At 53.7% G+C, this 20,269-nt stretch overlaps 1 protein-coding gene across 1 annotated transcript; it reads left to right on the plus strand.

The window, feature by feature from the left end:
- The first annotated feature begins 3,264 nt into the window (after window positions 1-3,264).
- SMTNL2 (smoothelin like 2) lies at window positions 3,265-19,246 on the plus strand. The gene is made up of 9 exons (XM_061604791.1): window positions 3,265-3,874; window positions 11,761-11,851; window positions 13,292-13,468; window positions 14,906-14,959; window positions 15,646-15,709; window positions 15,843-16,013; window positions 16,919-17,036; window positions 17,178-17,329; window positions 17,576-19,246. The coding sequence occupies exons 1-9, from the start codon at window positions 3,437-3,439 to the stop codon at window positions 17,700-17,702; spliced, it is 1,392 nt and encodes a 463-aa protein (XP_061460775.1). The 5' UTR covers window positions 3,265-3,436; the 3' UTR covers window positions 17,703-19,246.
- Window positions 19,247-20,269: the final 1,023 nt, after the last annotated feature.

The raw sequence follows: 20,269 nt of genomic DNA on the forward strand, positions 1-20,269 counted from the left end.
GAGCCACTACCAGCCTCTACTTAGCGCTCCTCTGGAGGATGTAAAGGCCGTTTCATCTAATGGGCCTTTTGCCCTTCAAACTCTGTAGGCAAAGCAACATCATTTAGCATAACAAAGAGCTTTTGCTTCCACACTCAAAGGGCAACTTGAATCCTATTGGAATAGTAATTCCCATGAACTTTGGTGACATTAAATTCCAGTTGTTTATTTTCACTATGGGAGCTTAAATGTCAAGGAGTTTTTCATTTTAAAATGCAAATTTCCTTCCCCCACTTCCAGTGGTGCATAAAATATTCTTATGCAGATTTTACTTCTGTGCTTATGAAAACCACACGTATACCAGAGATATCTGCATGCACCCGTTTTGCTTTCCACCAAATGTTCACGTGATGAAATGGACATGCAGACACCAATCAAAACTGTTGTGATGGTACAGACCCAATCTTTTGCACAGGCTGTTCTACTCTATAGGAAACAATTATTTAGGAGAAGCACTCAAAGCAGATGGTCCATAAATTGCCTCCTAAATTGTTGGAGGGAATTATTGGATCCTTTCAGAAAGTTAAATCTGTAACTGTTGTTTATAAGTGCTTAATGGATCTTTGTAAGACAGAAGTTCAGGAACTTTTTGTAAACTGCTTAAAAGTTGTTGTTTTTTACAATTGAGGGGTATATACATTTTGTTCAATAAACAAACTTAGAGGGGAATTAGAATGCATTATATACAATTGCTTTAGAATCTATATGGAATGTTTCCTTAGCTTTGAAACTGCAAAAATTTGTATTTCAGGTCTATTGGACTCTACCGCATCTGTATGGAAAGGTGCTGTCCAGTACAGACAGATGTTGGAGGTGCAAAGCTGGGAAGGTATGGGCTTGTCCGCTGATATATTCTTTTTGATCTAAAGTTGTTGTCCTTATTAACTTTGTGTTGGTGAAATCCTTGATAATTGTAGTTGTTCATGTATGTACTTTTAAATTGTATCAACAGCTACATCTTCCAACTCCGCATGTCGAAGTATTATTGACCACCACTTTGTTGTTGTTATGTGCCTTCAAGTTGATTCTGACTTATGGTGACCCTAAGAATGAGCGACCTCCAGTAGCATCTGTTGTAAACCACCCTGTTCAGATCTTGGAAGGTCAGGTCTGTGACTTCCTTTATGGAGTCAATCCATCTCTTGTTTGGTCTTCCTCTTTTTCTACTCCCTTCTGTTTTCCACAGCATTATTGTCTTTTCTAATGAATCATGACTTCTCATGATGTGTCTAGACTGCAGGAAATGGGAAGGAAGTATGAGTGGGCTGGATCCGTCGTGGGCTCCTCACCTCAGTTTAAATGGTAAAATAGTAATAGGTTTAAATAGTAACAATTCATAGACTCTCCCCCCCAAAAAAAATTATTATTTCTGCAGACACTCTTGATTCACTCTACTAAAAATTACACCTGAATGCTGGTGCACACGCCACTCCTCTTAAACCCAGTGAAGTAGATGAATGTGATAAGCAGGTGCCCCCTCCCCAAAGTAGTTGTAGGGGGTGCAAGGGCAGGGGTCGAAGGCTCACACACACGTGTCCCACAATGCTTCCTCCCAAACAACTCTAGGGAAGGAGGGGCAGCACCAGATCATGCTCCCTTCCCCATTGCCCTCCTGGGCCATTTGCATGGACAACGGCCTGAGCTTGGGGCAAAGAAGGTGGCAAAGAAAAAGCAGCCAACATTGTCTGATGAACGGATGCCCAGCATGGCTGGCCCTTGCCTTTCTCTCCAGCAGCCATCCATGTTCCTTCCTCCTCCTGAGGGCTCATTTCCAATGTTAGCAGAGGGTGGAATAGAGCTTTCTTTTGGGGGGGGGGGAAGATTCCCAGCTGGGCTTAAAATGCTTCTTGAACAATACTGTGGGGTTGGAATGTTGGGCGGAGGATGCCCATTTGCTGCATGGCTCAAAGAGGCAGAGGCATCTCTGTTGCCTGCACAGCCTTGTATGAGAGTGGAATTCCCAGAAGAAAAGGTGAATCTCTCAAAGGAGAGAGCCAGGCCATGACCCCAAGGAGACTGCAGGCTCCTGCTCTGCTGAGGAGACATCCAGCCTGTCCCTCTGTGGGACTCCATGGGCCATAACGCCAGCCCCACACAGAAGGAAACTCCGTCCTCTGGTCTGCTGACAGAGCGGCTCCGACCCTTTCATACTGCCACGGAGGGTGGTCTTGGCGAGGCAGAATGGGCAAGGGAGCCTTGTTGGGTTGCCAAAGGAGCAGAGTGGACTGAAGTTCCTGACCTGGGCAGTGGAGGCAAAGCGCTCCACGGGTCTCCGATGCAGTTTGGCCCCCGGGCCCTTTTGCTTTAGCTCCCTTCATTTCTCCCAGTGGTGGTGTGCCAAATTCAGGCTTACCGGGCCCCTTCACAATAGTCACATCACACCCCCAGGATTCACTGTCACTTCCTCAGTTACAGAGCTATAGAACCGGAATAAAACTACCATGTGCATAGGCTCCCCACCTCCCCAGTTTTTTCTCTGGGGGCTAAATGTTGCCAGAAATCTTTTGATTGTAAGAATTCTGAAATGAAGCCAAGTGTGGGACTAGGATTTGGGAGGTACTTTGTCATGAAGGCTACTTTTCACTTACCCTAGGAGGCAATCAGCATGAAAGGGGAGGTGTGTGTTAGCTACTGAGAAGACTCTTCTCAGCAACTGACTCACCTCCTTTCACTCCGTCAGGAGAGGACAGGAAGCAGGTGGTAGCCAAAACACTCCCCTTTCATGCCGATTAGGACACTGCTTAAACCATGGTCCCCAGAAAGTAAGGGGGTCACGCGACAGTGGACAACTTCACCCCCGGTTTCCCCCGTTCCCCTCCGCCGCCGCTCTTTCTAGGCAGAGTGCAGCTGGAAACGACGGCCTTCCGGCGACTGTCTCGCTCCGCCTGACAACTGGGATTTAAAAAGGCCACCCGATGATGCCTGTGGGCTGGTGAGAACAGCCAACGATTGCCCTGTACCGACGCCACCCCTCCTCCGGCGCCCAGGCACCCCCTTCCGGAGCCATCGCTTTGCCCCCCACCAGGCGCCCGGTCGGGAATGTTTGCTTCGGCAACTGCATCCCGCCCGGAGCCCTCCCTCGCTGCCCCCCACCACCCCCAGGGCCCGTCTGTGGCAGCGGGGCAGCCTCCCCCGCCCCAGCTGGCTCCTCCCCCGACCCGCGCGGCGGCAGACGCCTTCCTTTTGCCCCCTCCCCCCGCCTGGGCTGCCTATAAAAAGCGGGGTCCGGCGCGGCCGCCTGAGACGCGAAGGCAAGGCCGGGGCTCCGGCGACCTGTTGTTGGACGCCCGTGCTGCGGCTGCCCGAGTTCAGCTTCGACGGGCCCGATCGCGCCCGTGGGAGAGGCGGCGAAGGCGGCGGCACCTCTCTGTGCCTCCGCTTCCCCGAGCCGCCAGCCATGGAGATGAGCCCGGCGCGGGCGTCGTCGAGCAGCGGAGGCGTCGCCGTCGTCGACCCGGCGGACCTGACCAGGCAGGACGCGCAGACGGTGTGCGAGGCTCTGGGCTGCTACGAGGAGACGCTCCGCGGCGCCGTCAAGGAGATCCGCGTGGACATCCAGGCCTTCAAGAGCGGCGTGGACCGGCAAGTGGCGGAGGTGCTGCGCCTGGCCAGCCCGCTGGCGCACACGGTGGCCGAGCTCCAGCAGGAGAACCAGCAGCTGCGGGCGCAGGTGGAGCGCTTGGCCCAGCAGGTGGAAGCCCTTGGCCGGGCGGCCGGGCTTCCCGGCGCCTGGAGCCCCGAGCCCGCCTCCCCGACGGCCCGGCGGAGCAGCAGCGGTGGCGGCAGCACCCGCTTCGCCAGCCACGCCAAGCTCGCCCTGTGCGGCAAGAGCCAGGTAAGGCGCCCTTTCTGCCACGCGCAGGGCGATCGCGCGAGGAAGGAGTCCCCGGCCGCCGCCGCCGCCCGGGACCGGTTTTCAGCCAGAGCTCCCCCCCCCGCACCTCGGCTTTAGCAGGTCGCGCGCACGCGGCCCCGATCCGAACCCCCGCCAGGACCTGACGCGAGTTATGGAGCGGCTGCCCTCGCTGGCGGAGCGGCTCTGGTCCTGCCTCCACGCCCAGCCGAGGGGCGGAGGGAGAGCCCCCCCCCCAAAATCTGCCTCTTCCAGCCGCGGCAGTCTCTCGAGGGTGGAAGGTGGACGGGGAGCGCCGAGGAGCCTGGCCGCTGAGCTGCCGGGGTTTCTCGCTGGGGCGGGGTGGGGCGGGTTGCGGGCAGAATCCAGCGTGCTGACTGGAGGGGGGGCTCCTTCTGGAGGGGTGGGTGTAGGCGGGTCGCCAGAGTGTCACCTTCCCCCCCCCCCCGAGAAGGAGATGGGCAAATGGGGAGGACAGGAGCCGCGAGCCAGGCAGGGAGGCCCGGGTTCAGAGGGGGTTGCCCTGGCCTGAGCCCAGCCCTTCTTGGCACGGCAGCCATTTGCACCTGATGGAAGGCGCCGCAAGATGTTTTTATGACAAGTGTCAGGCTTGGGACGTGGAAAGAGTGCCCTGGAGCATGTGCCGAGCACCTGCCGTAAGAGATCCAAGGGCTGCCCGGGTTGTCTTTCAAGACGTGGCAGCGCAGGTCCGTGCTGGTGTGGGAATTGGCCCGCCTTGCCAAGCGGCCCTAAATAGAAGGGCGAGTGCCTGCTTGGGACGCGGAGTGCCCAGCGCCCTGCGGAGGCCTTGCAATTTCTCCCTCTGGATACGGGGCGGAGCCAGTCCGCAGGGGCACTCCTGCCGATTCCTCCATGATGGGAAACGGGACAGGGGCGATAAATCCCCCCCCCAGTGCAGGCAACTCTGTGCTCTTTCAGGCAACTCGGTTTTGCCAAAGGGCTTTTCTGGGCCGCCCTGCTGGGTTCGCGTCTCTGCTCAGCCTTTCGCGGGAAGCGAGCCGGAGCGGCAGCAGTTCGAGACGAAGCCCGTTCGGTGAGGAGGAAGGAAGAGCCTGGCTGCTGGACGGCGCTGGGAGGCCCTGCTGCGGATCCGCCATCCTCCTCCTGCTGGACCGGGAGCTTCTTCCCGGCTGCCGCCTCTCATATCCCCTCTTTCCCCATGCATTTCTCTGACCCTGCAGTGGGAACCCTTCCGGCCTCCCCATTTGGCTTGCGACCCGCCGGCACGGGTTGCCCCAACCTTGTCCTTCCCTGGATGTCGCCTGACTCGAATCCTTTTTTCAAATCCTTGTCGGCTACTGCTGGCCATCCTCATGCCTCGTGCCAAGGAGTTCCCACATTCACCAAGGGTTAGCAATGCTTGTGCGCCTTCCCTGTTGGAAGCAGGACACGCCCAGACACACACGAGTGCGCACGTACATGTTCAACCCACCTGGCACTCTCCCTCTTGGGATATCTCTGGGCTGTCCTGGGTTCAAGGGCTGGGGCAGGGTAGGCAGCTCTCGGCACCCCCATGGATGACCTGGAGTAACCCTCTGGTGTGGGCTGAGCAGCCTGTGAGTGCAGGGAGGCCACCTCTCTTGAAAGGTCCCTCTCGGGGGCCACTTCCTAGGCTCTGCCCTGATCTGTCCTTCCTTGCCAAGTTTCACCGGCTGCCCTCCTGCTCCCGTGCCCAGGGGGCTTCCTCCCTCCTTCAGAGGCCGGGCAATCCAGCTGTTTGCTCACCTGCCCTGAGGTCTCCCTGGGAGGAGCTGAGCCTGGCCGCTGGCAGGGGGAGAGCACAGGCAGGGGGAGTGCCTGGGAACTGGGGGGGGGTCCTTGTTTCCATCGCCTGATGTATGGCTTTGGCAGGGAGCAAGCGAAGCTGCTGCACGTGAGGCCAGCCGTGGGGAGGCTGCCAGCTGGGGCCTGCCGGAGACAGAGCAGCCTTCTCGGGGGTCTGCCTCGGGCTCTCCCCAGTCTCCGCGCTGGGTGATCCCCACGTCCGTCTGCAGGCCTGCAGCCTCCCTGTGCCGTGGAAGCCCCCAGGACATGCCCACAGGCATTGTCTCCAGGCCAGCCAGAGGGAAGCTTTCCTGTGCTGGAGAGGACAGGTGAGCTGGAGCTTGCAGCCTGTCTGGGACTGCTGGGGGGGGGGGTAGCAGCCGAGCCAGTCCTGAGCAGAGCCGATGCTGCCCTGGGCCAGGTGCTCCTTAGCAGCGATGCTCCTTTCATGCTCCTGGCAGCCTCTTTGGGGAAGGTGAACCAGCTAGGGAAGGAGGTCTCTGCAGGGCTGGCCTGTGAGGCGAGGCTCCTGGGGCCCCCTTCCACCCTTAGCAGCAGATGGTACCTGAGGTTTCCTGCTGGAGGTGCTGGAGTGCTCAGCCGTTGTGTCCCAGAAGTCCCCTTTCTCCATCCCTGGCTGAGGATACAGAAGGTATGGCACAGGCCATCTGCCTTTCCCTAGATCCCGCACATTGCTGTGCCTGGGAGTTTTGCCCTCTGTCCTGGATATGTTGGGGGGCAGAGCTGGGTGTAGTTACTCTGCTAATGAAGACAACACACTCTGTGCATGCTCAGAGATGCTGTCCTCATCAGTACTCAGTGCCAAGATTTGAAGCAAGCTGTCTTGCCAAGCCCCGAGAACAGGGATGCACGTTAGAGGGTAACTATGTAACCTAGGCAACTTCTTACAGTGTGGCTCAGTTTCTGGCCTGTTTGTAACAGGTGTGGCAGTTCACTTCCTGACAGCTCCATTTTGGCTGCAGGTGGGGGTCAAGGGGGGGGAACAGTGCTGTCTGTTCTATTTGGGGCCTGGATCTTGCAGGCTGCCTAGTGTGAAGTTAACTTTGATATTTGGGAACGTCATTAGCTTGAATGTGAAACTGTGAGTGTTGGTACAGTAACTTTAGAGCAGAAGTGGGTGGGGAACATCTGTGGCCCTCCAGATGTTGCTGAACTACAACTCCCAGAAGCTACAGCAAGCACTGCTACCAGCCAGCGATGGTGATGGGAGTTGAACTTCAGCAGCATCTGGAGGGCAAAAGCAGCTACTTCACTCCCAACGTTAAGGATGGAAAACGGAATATCGGTGGACAGCAAAAGAAGTTTAAAGATGTCCTTAAAGATAACCTAAAAATATGTAACATGAGCATCAAGAACTAGGAAGTCTTGGCCCATGAACGTCCCAACTGGAGGTCGGCTATTATCAAAGGTGCTGTGGACTTTGAAGACGCATGAGTGCAGGATGCAAGGGACAATGAGCCAAGTGGAAGGAGGGCACGTCAAGCAAATCCTCATCGTGACCGTCTTCCCTCTGGAAACCAATGTCCTCACTGTGGGAGGCTGTGTGGATCCAGAATTGGCCTCCACAGTCACTTACGGACCCACTGGTCAAGACCTTATCTTGGAAGACAATCTTACTCGGCCACGAGTGGTCACCAATGAATGAGTGGAGGGCCAAAGGTTCCCCACACCTGTTTGTCTCTCTCTCTGTCTTTCTCTCTCTGTCTCTCTGTCCCTTGATAAACATACTGGTTTCTCAAAAAACGTGTCAGGAAAATAGTGATTTGTTTAGCTTGTCTTTTCCTCGCGTACAGCTGTTTTTGGTTCTCTGCTGTCGGCTGGAACAACTCTCTGATGAAGAAAAACGACAGACAAAGAAAGGCTTTTTGGTTCAGAAAAAAGGTGGGGGGAGGCATGATAGGAGTGCAGGGCACGGAAAAAATGGATGGAAACAAATTCTTCTTCCTCTAGTGGGAAACATCCAACAATGCTGAATGTTTATTTTATTTATTTATTTATTTATTTATTTTGTTTCATTTTTAAACCACCCATAGCGAGTAGCTCTCTGGGCGGTGAACAAAACAGGATTAAAATACAATATACAATAAAATCAGTGACGAACAACAGCAAATTAAACAAAAACATTAAATAGAACATATTGACATTAAAATTGAACATTATAATAACATTAAAATGCCTGGGAGTATAGCCAGGTCTTAACCTGGCGCCTAAAAGAAAGTACCGTAGGCGCCAGGCGTATCTCCTCAGGTAGGCTGTTCCATAGTTCGGGGGCCACCACAGAAAAGGCCCTAGATCTAATAACAATCCTCCGGGCATCCTGGTGAGTTGGTACCCGGAGGAGGGCCTTGGATACTGAACGAAGTGAGCGGGTAGGTTCATAGCAGGAGAGGCGTTCCATAAGGTACTGCGGTCCCACACCGTGTAAGGCTTTATAGGTCAAAACCAGCACCTTGAATCTGGCTCGGAAACAAATAGGCAGCCAGTGCAAATGGGCCAGGACAGGTGTTATATGCGCGGACCAGCGGGTCCCTGTCAACAACCTGGCTGCCGCGTTTTGCACTAGCTGAAGTTTCCGAACGGTCTTCAAGGGCAGCCCTACATAGAGCGCATTACAGTAGTCCAATCTAGAGGTTACCAGAGTGTGAACAACTGAGGCGAAATCGTCACTGTCCAGATAGGGGCGTAGTTGGGCTACTAAACGAAGATGGTAAAACGCATTCCGAGCCACCGAGGCCACTTGAGCCTCAAGCGACAAGGAAGGGTCAAAAAGGACCCCCAGACTACGAACCTGTTCCTTCAAGGGGAGTGTAACCCCATCTAGAACAGGATAAACATCCACCATCTGGGCAGGTAAAGAGCTCACCAACAATATCTCAGTCTTGTCTGGATTGAGCTTCAGTTTATTAGCTCTCATCCAGTCCATTATCGCGGTCAGGCAACGGTTCAGCACATCAACAGCCTCACCTGAAGAAGGTGAAAAGGAGAAGTAGAGTTGCGTGTCATCAGCGTACTGATGGCAACGCACTCCAAAACTCCTGATGACCGCACCCAGAGGCTGCATGTAGATGTTAAAGAGCATGGGGGACGAGACCGACCCCTGGGGGACTCCACAATGGGGGGTCCAGGGTGTCGAGCAATGTTCCCCAAGCACTACCTTCTGGCGACGATCCGCTAAGTAGGAGCAGAGCCACTGCCAAGCAGTTGGACGATTCAGGACAGACCTCTTCACGCAGCACATAGTTAAACTATGGAATTTGCTCCCACAAGAGGCAGGGATGGTTACCACCTTGGAGGGCTTTCAAAGAAGATTAGACGAATTTATGGAGGGGTAAGGCTGTGTGGTATAGTGGTTAAGGTGTTGGACTATGACCTGGGAGACCAGGGTTCGACTCCCCACACAGCCATGAAGCTCCCTGGGTGACCTTGGGCCAGTCACTGCCTCTCAGCCGTTCATAGGGTCGCCATAAGTCGGAATTGATTTGAAGGCAGTCCAAGGCTGTAATTGGCTACTAGCCCTGATGGCTACATTCTGCCTCCACTGGAGGGCAGAATGCCTCTGAATACCAGATGCTGGGGGTCGCAGGTGGGGAGAGTGCTGCTGTTGTGCTCATGTCCTGCTCATGAGCTTCCCCTTGGAGCTCCTGATTGGCCACTGTGGGAAATGGGATGCTGGACTAGGCAGGAGTGTGGTCTGATCCAGATGCAGAGCTCTAGGCGAGGTCTGACTAGTAAAATAAAACGAATTAAAATAGGACTGTTCTATTATTGTAGTCTAGGATCGCATTAGCTTTTCTATCAGCCACATCACACTGCTGTCAGTTACCTGCCTTGTACTTCCCTCTGTGCCTGATCATTTATTGTCACTTTAAAATCCATTTTTAAAAGGTAGCAAAAGCGCTTCATAGAGACATGCTCAGGAAGGGAGATTTGTGACGACATGGGTGCCAGCCAGCCAGTGCTGTGCACAACCAGTTTCTTCTGTGAACTAGCCAATCTGGAGGTTGTTTCTGTGCTCTGTCCTGGGAGAGGAAATTGCCTGCCCACAGCTAAGTGAAGGAGAGTGTGTTTTGCAAGTGCCTTGGTAGCTGGTGTGTGTTTAGATGCTGCCCCTGTGTTGCACTGATGCTTTCTGTCACAAAACACACTTGCCCTTTTTTGTACAGTATTTGCCTCACCTCAGTGTGGAAATGGGTCTCTCTTTTTTCCAGTAAAGCGCATACAGAATCCTCCGCCTGAAAATGTCCTTCAACCCATTGTGCCATTCATGCCTGCACTTTCTTACGTCTTGTGTGTCAAACAGAAGCCGGATGTATGGGATGTTGTGCTGTCAGGGACTCTTCCGGAGCCCCAGTCTGGCTGAGCTCTCTGGTGAGAGCTGCAAGCCATGAGGACTGTCTTCCCTGGTATGCCTGGATCATTCAGGGTGCTGGACAGTCCATAAACAGCTGCCGTGTTTTTCATCTTGGCAGGCAAGAAAGCCCAGATCTGGATCTGTAAGGCTGGTTGGACTGTCCAAGCTTTGTGTCTGGTGAGGTTGCCAAACGGAACAGGAAGTCATCTGTTGGATGTGTCGTGCATGTCGCCCTAGGAACACCTCTGCCAGCAGCATTATCAGCGTTCTGGCTTCTCAGGCCAGAGGGGATCAAGGGAAATTGGCAATGACACCACTACATTCTGAACAGCAGAGGTTTGAATCCATGCCTTGACTCTAGTGCAGATGCCAACCAGCGTGAGCTCCAGCATACGTAGCCCAACGGTACCCATGTTGTTGAACACCACTGCTGTCCCCTGCTGGTGTGCCTGCACCCCCTTCCCCCCCAGGAACCAGTCAGAGGTGCAGGTGGTGCCTGTTGACCCCTTCAGCCAGTGTGCTTCCCAGGTAGAGAGGTGGGCAATGGGGCACCTGGCTTCAAATCTCTCCTTCTGCAAGCCCGGCAAGGATGGTGATGCCCTGGACCCTGGAGTGAGGGATCTGCAACAGAAGCATCTGGTCCCACTGCAGGGAAGAGGGGGGGTTGACTCCTTCCCTTCTGGGGCGGGGTGTCCAGAGGCAGCTGTATTGAACCTCCATGGTCAGAGGCAGAATTTCTCCCAAGGGCCAGGTTCGGGGGGGGGGGAAGAGCAGGAAACTGTTTTAGCAAAAAATAAAATATCAAATGCATATTTATTGAAAATGCATATATTTAATGGTCATGAACTGGCACCCACAGCAAGGCGTGCAGCAGCTGCTGCATGTGGAGCGAAGATCATGGGGGGACACCCCAAGAAAAAGCCCACCAGGCTTTTCAGTGTGTGGAAAGTCATGGCAATTCTGCTTGCAGCTGACCGCAGAAGAGCAAGGCCTGAGTTGTGCTTGGAGCCTCCGCCCCCGCCTGGAAATGGCCCTGGTGTGTTTGCAGGGATTGGAAGTGCTTTGCTGGCATACAGGTAGAAGGTGAATCTCTGGCACCAGTGGCAATAGCTGGGCATGCAAGCGCACTCCCTTTCTCTCTTCCTCTCTTGGGGGGGGCAGGACAGGCAACTGCCTCAGGCAGCAGAAGCTGGGGGGAGGGCAGCCCACTTGTCTTCTCCTCTGCCCCCCCCGCCCACCATTCCCCTCTGACGGATGAGGGCAGAGCTGTGCAGGCCTCCTGGCGCTGTTGTGGCCCCACTATGCAAGCCCAGCCGTGTGTGGAGCAGCCCAGGATGTTCTCCGGGCTGGCTGCCCCTTGTCCCTCGCCTCAAGATGCCTTGGGCTGGCCCTGCTGCTCACACAACACTGAGTGCATCTGTGGTGGGTGACGCATCAGCACACTTGATGCTCGCAAGGTCTCCTAATCGCATTCTGAAAGGCTTTGAGGCCAAAGTGACCAGGAATCTCTGGGCACTGTGTTTTTTTCTGTTTTTAAAAGAAAGATGGAGCATTATTTTCATTCCTTTACCCAGGCTGCATAGTGAACCCCCTCCCTCCTTTAGCTAATGGATGCTCAGGGGCCCAGTCCTGTCTGGCTGTGCCCTTTGGGACTCTGGCTCCCCACATTCGTTGCCGGTGACCTCTCTGGGTTCTCTTTTCCCTTTGGCAGAGCCTGGACTTTGATGATCGGAATGACTTTGAGAGAAGGAGAATTCCTGATTCGGCTGCAGTTGAGAACGGGCACCATCAGCCCTTGGGGGGTAAGAAGGAAATTACCTACTGAGAATGACAGGCTTTGCTCAGCCAGCATCAAGGGGGACTTGGGAGCAAAACCTTCTGGACTGCAGACTCAGAGAATGGGTCTGCCAAGAAGGGAAAGGGAGGAGGTGTCTCTGTCTCTCCCCCCCCCCATTATGCATGTTCCCTTTTCCATAGAGACGGGAAGAGGTGTTGATGCAAAAAGAATGGCTTGCTAAATCATCAGTACGGTTAATGAGGTTTTAACAAATTATTATGTTTGTCTTGGAATGAAAATCAAGGCCATCTACAAACACCCCTTTAAAAGCTAATAGTGCTTCAAGTTTTTAGGTTGTTTTTGTTTTAAGTTGTGATTGTGAGCCAGCCCCCGCCCCCCTGGAGGATAAAGATGGGATAAAAATGTCATTAATAAATAGTACAGGTTTAGGTGTTTATTTTTAAACACAATTTTGATTGAAAAGTTTTTTTATTTACGACAGCGTAAACAAAATTACAAGTCATGGGGTGGCATAACTGTTGGAATGAGACAAAAGCGCTTGTAGTTAGCTGCAGGGGGGGCTAGGCAGACAGAGCAATGTTTGTGTTCCTCTCTGACCACCTTGCAACCTTTGTTCCTTCGTTTGCTTGAGCAGCTCTTCCTGCTTCTCCTCCGGCCACAGTCTCTCCTTTGTTCCCTCCCTCCGTGGTGTGAGGATCTCTCTCTCTCTCTCTCTCTCTCTCTCTCTCTCTCTCTCTCTCTCTCTCTCTCTCTCTGAGTTCAAACTCAGATCGATGGATATGTATGTTAACCCTTACCTTTTCTTTCTCACCTTTCGCAGTGGTCCTAACAGACTGCTGTCTTGATGTGTAACTCTGCTGACTTCCAATGATAAACAACAGTAATAGAACTGAGATAGACAAATGGAGATTAGACCTTCGTTCTCCTCCCGCCAACCCAGCAATCAGAACATGTGAACTTGTACAGTCAGGAAACGGGCGCACAGCTTGTCGATCTTCTTGTTCTTTTTAACCTGCTGCAAATACATCACTTGTTCTGACCGGCAAATGCTTCCTCCAACAGGGAGGTGAATCTCTGTGTTGGCAAAAGTCAAGCGGTGAAGCAAAACCGTTCTGTCCAGGAGGGCAACATCTGCCCCCACCTCCGTTCTTGTTGCCGCTCACTTCCCCCCCCTGAAGAAATAGCACATTTGTAGCAGCTGCAACCTTCCAGAAATGACAATAGTCTAAGGGGGAAAAACTGGAGAGGGAGGAATCATTCAAAGTAGATAACAAAATTTTAATGTTTTTATTAAAAATTTTAATTTTAAAAACGAAGCACACTATTCCACCATTCACTGTGAATGCAGAAAGTGGCAGAGGGGGTCTTCTTACTCACTCCCCCTCTGCTTCCTGCCCCCCACCCAGGCAACAGCCCCCCACTTCTTCTTCCCTTTCCTGGCCAGATTCTCCCCTCGAGGCCCATGCGCCAGCAGTGACTCTGCGGATGCCACACCTCCCAGTGACAGCAGTGACCAGGGTCTCGGAAACCTATTCAGGAGAAACTGTCGGGCCGCCAGCCATGCCGAATATTCCCAGCGGGCAGCAGAGTGAGGCTGTGTCGAAAATGTCAAACCAAGCAGGTAAACAAAGCAATAAGTTGGGGGGGGGAGAGATGCCCTCCCCGTTTAACCCTCTAGCCCTCAAAGGGTGACCTTTGAATGTAATTCATTCATCGGTTTATTTGGATACTGCTTTCTGGCCAAGGCACTAGTTAGGCCTCATCTTGAGTACCACATCCAGTTCTGGTCTCCGCACTTCAAGAAGGATGCAGACAAACTGGAACAGGTTCAGAGGGGGCCACTAGGATGATCAGGGACTGGAAACAAAGCCCTGTGAGGAGACACGGAAAGAAAGTTGCAGGAAGCCAGATTTAGACTGAACATCAGGAAAAAGTTCCTACCTATTAGAGCCATACGACAATGGAACCAATGACCTAGAGAGGTAGTGGGCTCTCCGACACTGGAGGACTTCAAGAGGCAGCTGGACAGCCATTTGTCGGGAATGCTTTGATTCGGATTCCTGCTTTGGGCAGGAGGTTGGACTGGATGGCCTTGTAGGCCCCTTCTACTATTCTATGAAGGCCTCCAAAGCCGCGGGTGGAATAATGCCGAAGGAAGTACAATACAATTACAGTCAATACAAGCTGAAATATATCGGATCACTCTTGGCTGGGGCAGTCCCCAGCAGGGTTGCCAGGGGACCTTGGCTAACAGGGAGCTTCATTGGTGCCCCTTTAAACATGTGCTTAGCTTGGAGAAATTGGGGCAGACGTTGCCCTAACCCAGCCCTGCAGCATTACAGCATCAGCTGTTCCCCCACCATAAAAGCACTGCCAGACCTGGAGTGGAAGAGCTCATCGTTTTCAAGCAGGGGTGGAGAACTCAGACCCAGGGGCCAAATGTGGCCCTTCAGCCTCCCCATCTGGCCCTTGGGACTTTCCCCTGCCCAGGGCCACATCCCTCCCTGGCCCTGCTCCTTGAGTGCCGCTGCCCGCCTGGAGGGTAGCCGGAACTATGACAGTGCCTCAGCTTGTCTGGGTGGAGAACGCAGGGGGAGGGTATGTGTGTGGGGGTGTCGTGTGTTGAAACCTCCAATTCTTTTGTGGCTGGAATGCCGCCTCCTGTTCAAGTGATGTGTTGCTTCCCCAATTTACCCCTGGTAGGTGGTCCCTGGCAGGCTCCCCAGGAGGAATGCAGACCTCAGGCTGGGACACACACATCCTGTTTTAAAGGGGCCCAGCCCTGGCCAAACGGGCAGCTGTTGGATCTCAGTGGGCTACAGAAGGGCCCCTCCCTTGGTCTCCCCATAGAGGGAGAGGAACCATGGGGGTGGGTGGGGGGCTGGCACAGCCCTCCTGCTCTGCCACAAGAGCGCATTCACTCATGGGCAGCCCACCGTAGCCTGATCTGTCAGGTGCTCTTCACACGTTCTTGTGTCTTCATACCAAAGACACAACTCATTCCCTTTTTATGAATGCCAGACTTGAAATGTGCTCTTTCTACGCCTCCCCTTTACAGTGAAGAACTGGACCGGCAGCACCGTGAGAACAGCAAGCACCTCCGTGAGCTCAGGTCAGAAGGCTTGTCCGTCCGTCTGTCGGAATACCCTTCCCTCGCCTTTGGAAGAACAACGTATTTCTGCCCTTAACGGCATGGAGATGGCCCCAAGCCCCCAGTCTGGAAGGACGGACAGGCCCAACTGGCTGCCCAGGACCCCCGGACACTCAAAACGCCAGGCTGCCTTGGTTGGGGGGTGCCAAGGCTCCCCCAGGATCAAGGGCGATGGTCGTGGGTGGCAAAGGGAAGGATACACATGTTTGACACCTAGTTAACCTCTGGAACTCATTGCCACAAGCCATAGAGATAGTCCCTTCTGTAAATTCATGGAGTAAGCACATCAACCATGCCACCTTTATTTTATTTTCTTGATGCCTATGCCCCTGTCCCTCGGCTCTGGAGCACAGGACAACCTCACATATTTTATCATTAGAACATCTAAAACACAACCATAACATCACTACATTTCACTAAAAATACAGCACCACAGCAGCAATTCTAAAAAAGAGCAGGGCGCATTCCCAACATTAAACAAATTGCAGAGCCATCACCTGGATAAACAAGAACATTTTCAGCTGGGATTTAAATGTGCCAGTTTGGGGGAGGGTAGACTGAGTATTGCCTGGACAGGAGCACCTTGAACAGGGAGAGCCACCACCAAAAATGCCCTAACTAATGGATTTATTTCATTTTATCTGCAGAGAAATTCTCTTCTGTGACAAAGTCTATGTCAGCCACAAGCTATGGAGCACAGGCGAGTGAAAGGTGAGGCCGCTTTGAGTGACTGCTTTTGGGCCAGGAAGCTTGAAGGATGCAGAAATGCACCCCCTGTTGTCCCCCCAAATGATAATTTGCTGCTCTCTTTTCTTTTCTTTTTTTATGTCTCCTGTTCTGACAGCACCGTGGACAGCCAGCGGGACACGGCTCCTAAATCAGGCTCCCCACCTGCTATGCTCCATCGGCAGGTGGAAAAGCGGAGGGAGCTTGTGCGATCTCAGACGCTGCCACGCACCTCCGGGACGCAGGCCAGGAAGGCGCTATTTGAGAAGTTTGAGCAGGAAAGCGGGAAGTACGTTGTGCCTGACGTGGTCCCAATCCAGGGCAGACCAGCCATGCAGGACCTCTGAAGGCAGCTGCCTTGCACAGTCAGTCTCTCCAGGCCAGAGCTGTCTGCTCTGACTGGCAGCAGCTTCCAGACCCCACCAGAGCCACATCATGCATTGGTTCACCTTCCCCATCCTCCTGCCCGGGACCCAGACCAGCAGACTCCTTTTTGCACTGGCTGCACTATGCACGGAAAGAGGCCTTTCTCTTGAGTCGGGCCTGGTGCAAAGGAAGGCTGCCAGCCATTTCTGTGGGGCCCACAGTCCATGCAAAGGCTTGTGCCTGGGTGGGGGCTTCAGGCAGAGGAGGGAACAAAGGTGAGGGGGGCGATTCTTGGAGGTAGCGAGAGTGGCAGCCCCCCTGAGGCTCTTGCCTCTCTTGAGGGCAAAGGAGGAGATGGAAGCCATTGCAGGAGCAAGGCCTGAGGCTGGGGTGGGAACTGATGGATGGGGTGGGGCGCTAACACTTGCTGGAGGCGTCTTTACGCTTTTATCCTGGTCTTCCTCCTGTGAGTTCAGGTTTCCTCCCTCTCCCAACCGGCCACTTCATCCTCACAGCAACCCTGTGAAGTAGGTTAGGCAGAAAGTGAGGGAGTGGCTCAGGTGTCCCCCAGCAAGCATCAAGCCTGAGCAGGGATTTGAAATCAGGTCCCTGTATACACACAAAGGCCGCTCTGGCTCTCTCTGTGACTAAAACCAGCCACGTTCTGGAAAAACAAAAAGTGGCCCTGGGCTACCCTTTCTGCCAACTTGTTTCCTAGAGGAAACCCATGTTTCAGTGGCCAGGAGCAGAACGCAGGAGGGGCTCCACCGCCACACAAGGTGGCTCAGAATCCAACCGTCCTCTCTCTGCGGGTCCTTTTCTGTCCAGGGCAAAAGGTGAGGGACGGGCCAAGCTGAAGAGATCCCAGAGTTTTGGGGTGGCCAGTGCCAGCAGCATCAAGCAAATCCTCCTCGAGTGGTGCCGTTCTAAAACCATTGGCTACAAGGTAAGAAGCCAACCCCCTCCCCCCCGTTTTCCTCTCAGGGAGCTCTCCATCCTCTGCCCCCCATCCCTGCCCCCTCTTGGGGCTGTAACACAGCTGTACACATAATTCTTGCATTCTCACTTCTGCCCCCTCTCCCTGCAGCACATCGACCTGCAGAACTTCTCCTCCAGCTGGAATGATGGGATGGCATTTTGTGCCCTGGTTCACTCCTTCTTCCCTGAAGCCTTTGATTACCAGACGCTGGACCCTGCCAAGCGCAAGGAGAACTTTGAACTGGCCTTCACAATGGCCGAGTAAGTGGGGCCACTGCAGATGCCCTCTGCTGCTCTGGCTGCCAAAGGAGGCTTGTGGCACAGACAGACTCTCTGGTTAAGGCAGTAGCGTACTTATATGGCTCAGGCCTGACACTGGGGAACTGGGAAGCACCCCCACCCGAGGAAAGACTCTGCAAGAGGGACTCGCTGAACCTCCTGCCCGGGGAGGCGCGTTTCCCTCTGGGCCTGCTGGCTGCAGTCTTAACTCTTTGCTGCCTCTTGCAGGAAAATGGCCAGCTGTGAACGCTTGATCGAAGTGGACGACATGATGCTGATGGGCCGCAAGCCGGACCCCATGTGCGTCTTCACCTATGTGCAGTCGCTCTACAACCATCTCCGGCACTTCGAATGATGCCACGACAAGGCGCTGCCGCCGCCACCGCTGCCGTCGCCACCTGTCCCCTAGAGGACTGGGACCCTGCACAGATGGGAGTACCCTGCAGCAGCAACCACTTGTCCTTGTGCAGTTGCGGGGGGAGGCTGGGATGAAGGGGGTGCAGGGCTAGCAGGCTCTTTTCCCCAAGGATGGGGGGCAGCTGCCTCCCTCCCCCTTCTCGCTCTCTCTAGGCAGCTGGGCATGGAGAAGGTGCTCTTGCCGTGCAGTTTCCCTTTCCTAAGCAGGCACAGACTCAGCTGGGCATAGCGCCAAGCCAGCCAGGCTCATCTGGCTGCTGGAAGGTGCTGATGGCTGTGAGGGGGAATTTTGGCATGCTCCATCTCCTCCCCAGCCAGCTAAAGCAGGGAACGCTGTCACCTGCCTGGAAGCCAGATCCATCAGGTATGGCCAACATCTCCTCCCCCCCCGTTTTCTTGTGATATGATTGGTGACTAAGGCCAGGCAACAATTCCCCGATAGTGTGCCACTGGCAAGTTCCCAAATGATCCCCCCTTTGTGGAGGCAACCCAGTTCAGTTTCTTTTTTAAGGCTGGCCGGAGCCTCGTTTGTCTAGCCAAAGCAGCTCTTCCACATGTGGTAAGCCTGACTGCAGAACAGTCCCCCCCCCCGTCTGGAACTGGAGCTGCAAGTCAGATGGGAAAGTGTAGGGGGAGGGGCACTGCTACGAGTGCGGGGGTGCTCAGTTTTCCTGCTTTGGACACAACTGAAGCTGGGTTAGAGGGCATGGGCCTCCCTGCATCACAATTGGGCAGAGCAGGAACTTGTTCCAGAGAAACAACACGATGCACAGGGATCCCTGTATTCAGATGCCTTCCTAGGCAAAACTTCCTCAGCTTTAAAACAAAAATCCCCCAAATTCTGAACAAGTTTCCTGTGCAAGGCCTACTTTATTTCTGTTGGGTCTGGGAAGAACAAAGGTGCTCGGGAATGCACGAGAGGCCCTGCTGCACACACATACCTGCGGCCATTCTGCCCAACCCACCCTCTGGCACAAAATGGCTTTTCGCTGCTTCTGGAGGGTTCCCATCCCCAAACCCACCTGCTCCCTCATCCAGTTTGGAAGGACACACATACACACCCTAGTTCCAGCCCTGCTTTTTTTCGGGGGGGGGAGACTTCTCACTGCAAGAGCTATGCCTGCCATCAGCCCAAGGGCTACTCCAACTGTTGTGCAAGAGCTTTGTTGGAGGAGGGCTGCTGGGAAAGGTTACCTAATGCTATGCCAGCCTTATGTGCATGTAGCAGGGGAAGAGAGAAGAGACGTGCCTAATGTCCCTCTTCAAACACCTGCACTGCCACTTGCACCCCAAACCTTCTCTTCCCTCAAAAAGGTGCTCCCTGCACAGCTGCCAGCTTGCTCGGGCCAGCAGGAGCCACACGTGCCCTTCTCGGCTTCCTTGCTGATATTTATATCTCTGTCTATATATATATGAAACATGACTGGTTCTGTACAGATGGCCATTTCTAAACCGTATATATTAAAAGGCAGCTCTGTTTGATTTTCTTTTTTATTCTGAAAAGCAAAGTTCATGAATATTCCATTATAACAGCAAAAGGTTAGAAAATGTAAAAGAGACAGACTTGAAAAGGTGCAAACATCAGAAACTATAGCTTTCCTTCAAATGGGTGCAGGGAAGTAAGTCCAGCTCTCCACGCTGCTCTCAGAGATGCCTTTGTTTAGGTGCAGGCCTTTTCCCAAGCAAAGTTTCATTTTTAAGTCTGAGCTGAACTCTGCCCCAGAAGGGCGCTGGCCCATGAGCCGAAGTCTGAGAAGCAGCCCCCCCAAATCTTGGCACCCAAAAAGATGGCTTTTGTGTTCTCTCCTGCCCCCCCCCATCCCACGCCTTATGGGTTTTGGCTGAACTAGCAGCCCCTGCAGATGTTGGCTGTATAGGTTTATACAAGCCCTGTGGCCCTTGAAACCATGTTTGGGCGATCGACTAGAGCATAGCTAGTCCCCCTCTGCTAAGGGTACAGCACCTGCACCTCTCTCAGGAGGAAGAGAGGAATGGGATGCTATCCTGGAACTGGTGAATCCAGCCCCACACCCATCCCCTGACCTGACCCTAGAAATGGTGCCAGAGGCTGCCGGTGGCTGGGAAGGAAGCGGAGGAAACATCTGCGGGGGCCAGACAGAGAAGGCAGCCTACCTGATAGCCCTGGAACCCTCAAATGGTTTTCCAGACCTTGTGGAGAAGTTTGACCATAAATGTCTCTTCATAAATGACAAAGACAATGGCCACGTCCGAACACACACAGCCCAGGCAGGGAACCATCCCTTTGTAGAATCTGCAAAGGAAAATCCCGAGCTGGAAAACGATGTTTGTACATAAGCCCTAAGCGTGTATAACCAACAAACTAGCACCTCCAACCGCCCACCAATTAACCAAGAATCGGATAGCTAGAGACTCTAATGGCTGGACTGAGGAGACCCAGGTTCAAGCCCTGCTCTCCAGCCATGAAGCTCACTGAGCGATCTGGGGGGCCAGTTACCATCTCTCAGCTAGAGACGAGTGCTGTAC

This window comes from Rhineura floridana, chromosome 21 (genome assembly GCF_030035675.1).
Source record: "Rhineura floridana isolate rRhiFlo1 chromosome 21, rRhiFlo1.hap2, whole genome shotgun sequence".
Taxonomy (NCBI): domain Eukaryota; kingdom Metazoa; phylum Chordata; class Lepidosauria; order Squamata; family Rhineuridae; genus Rhineura; species Rhineura floridana.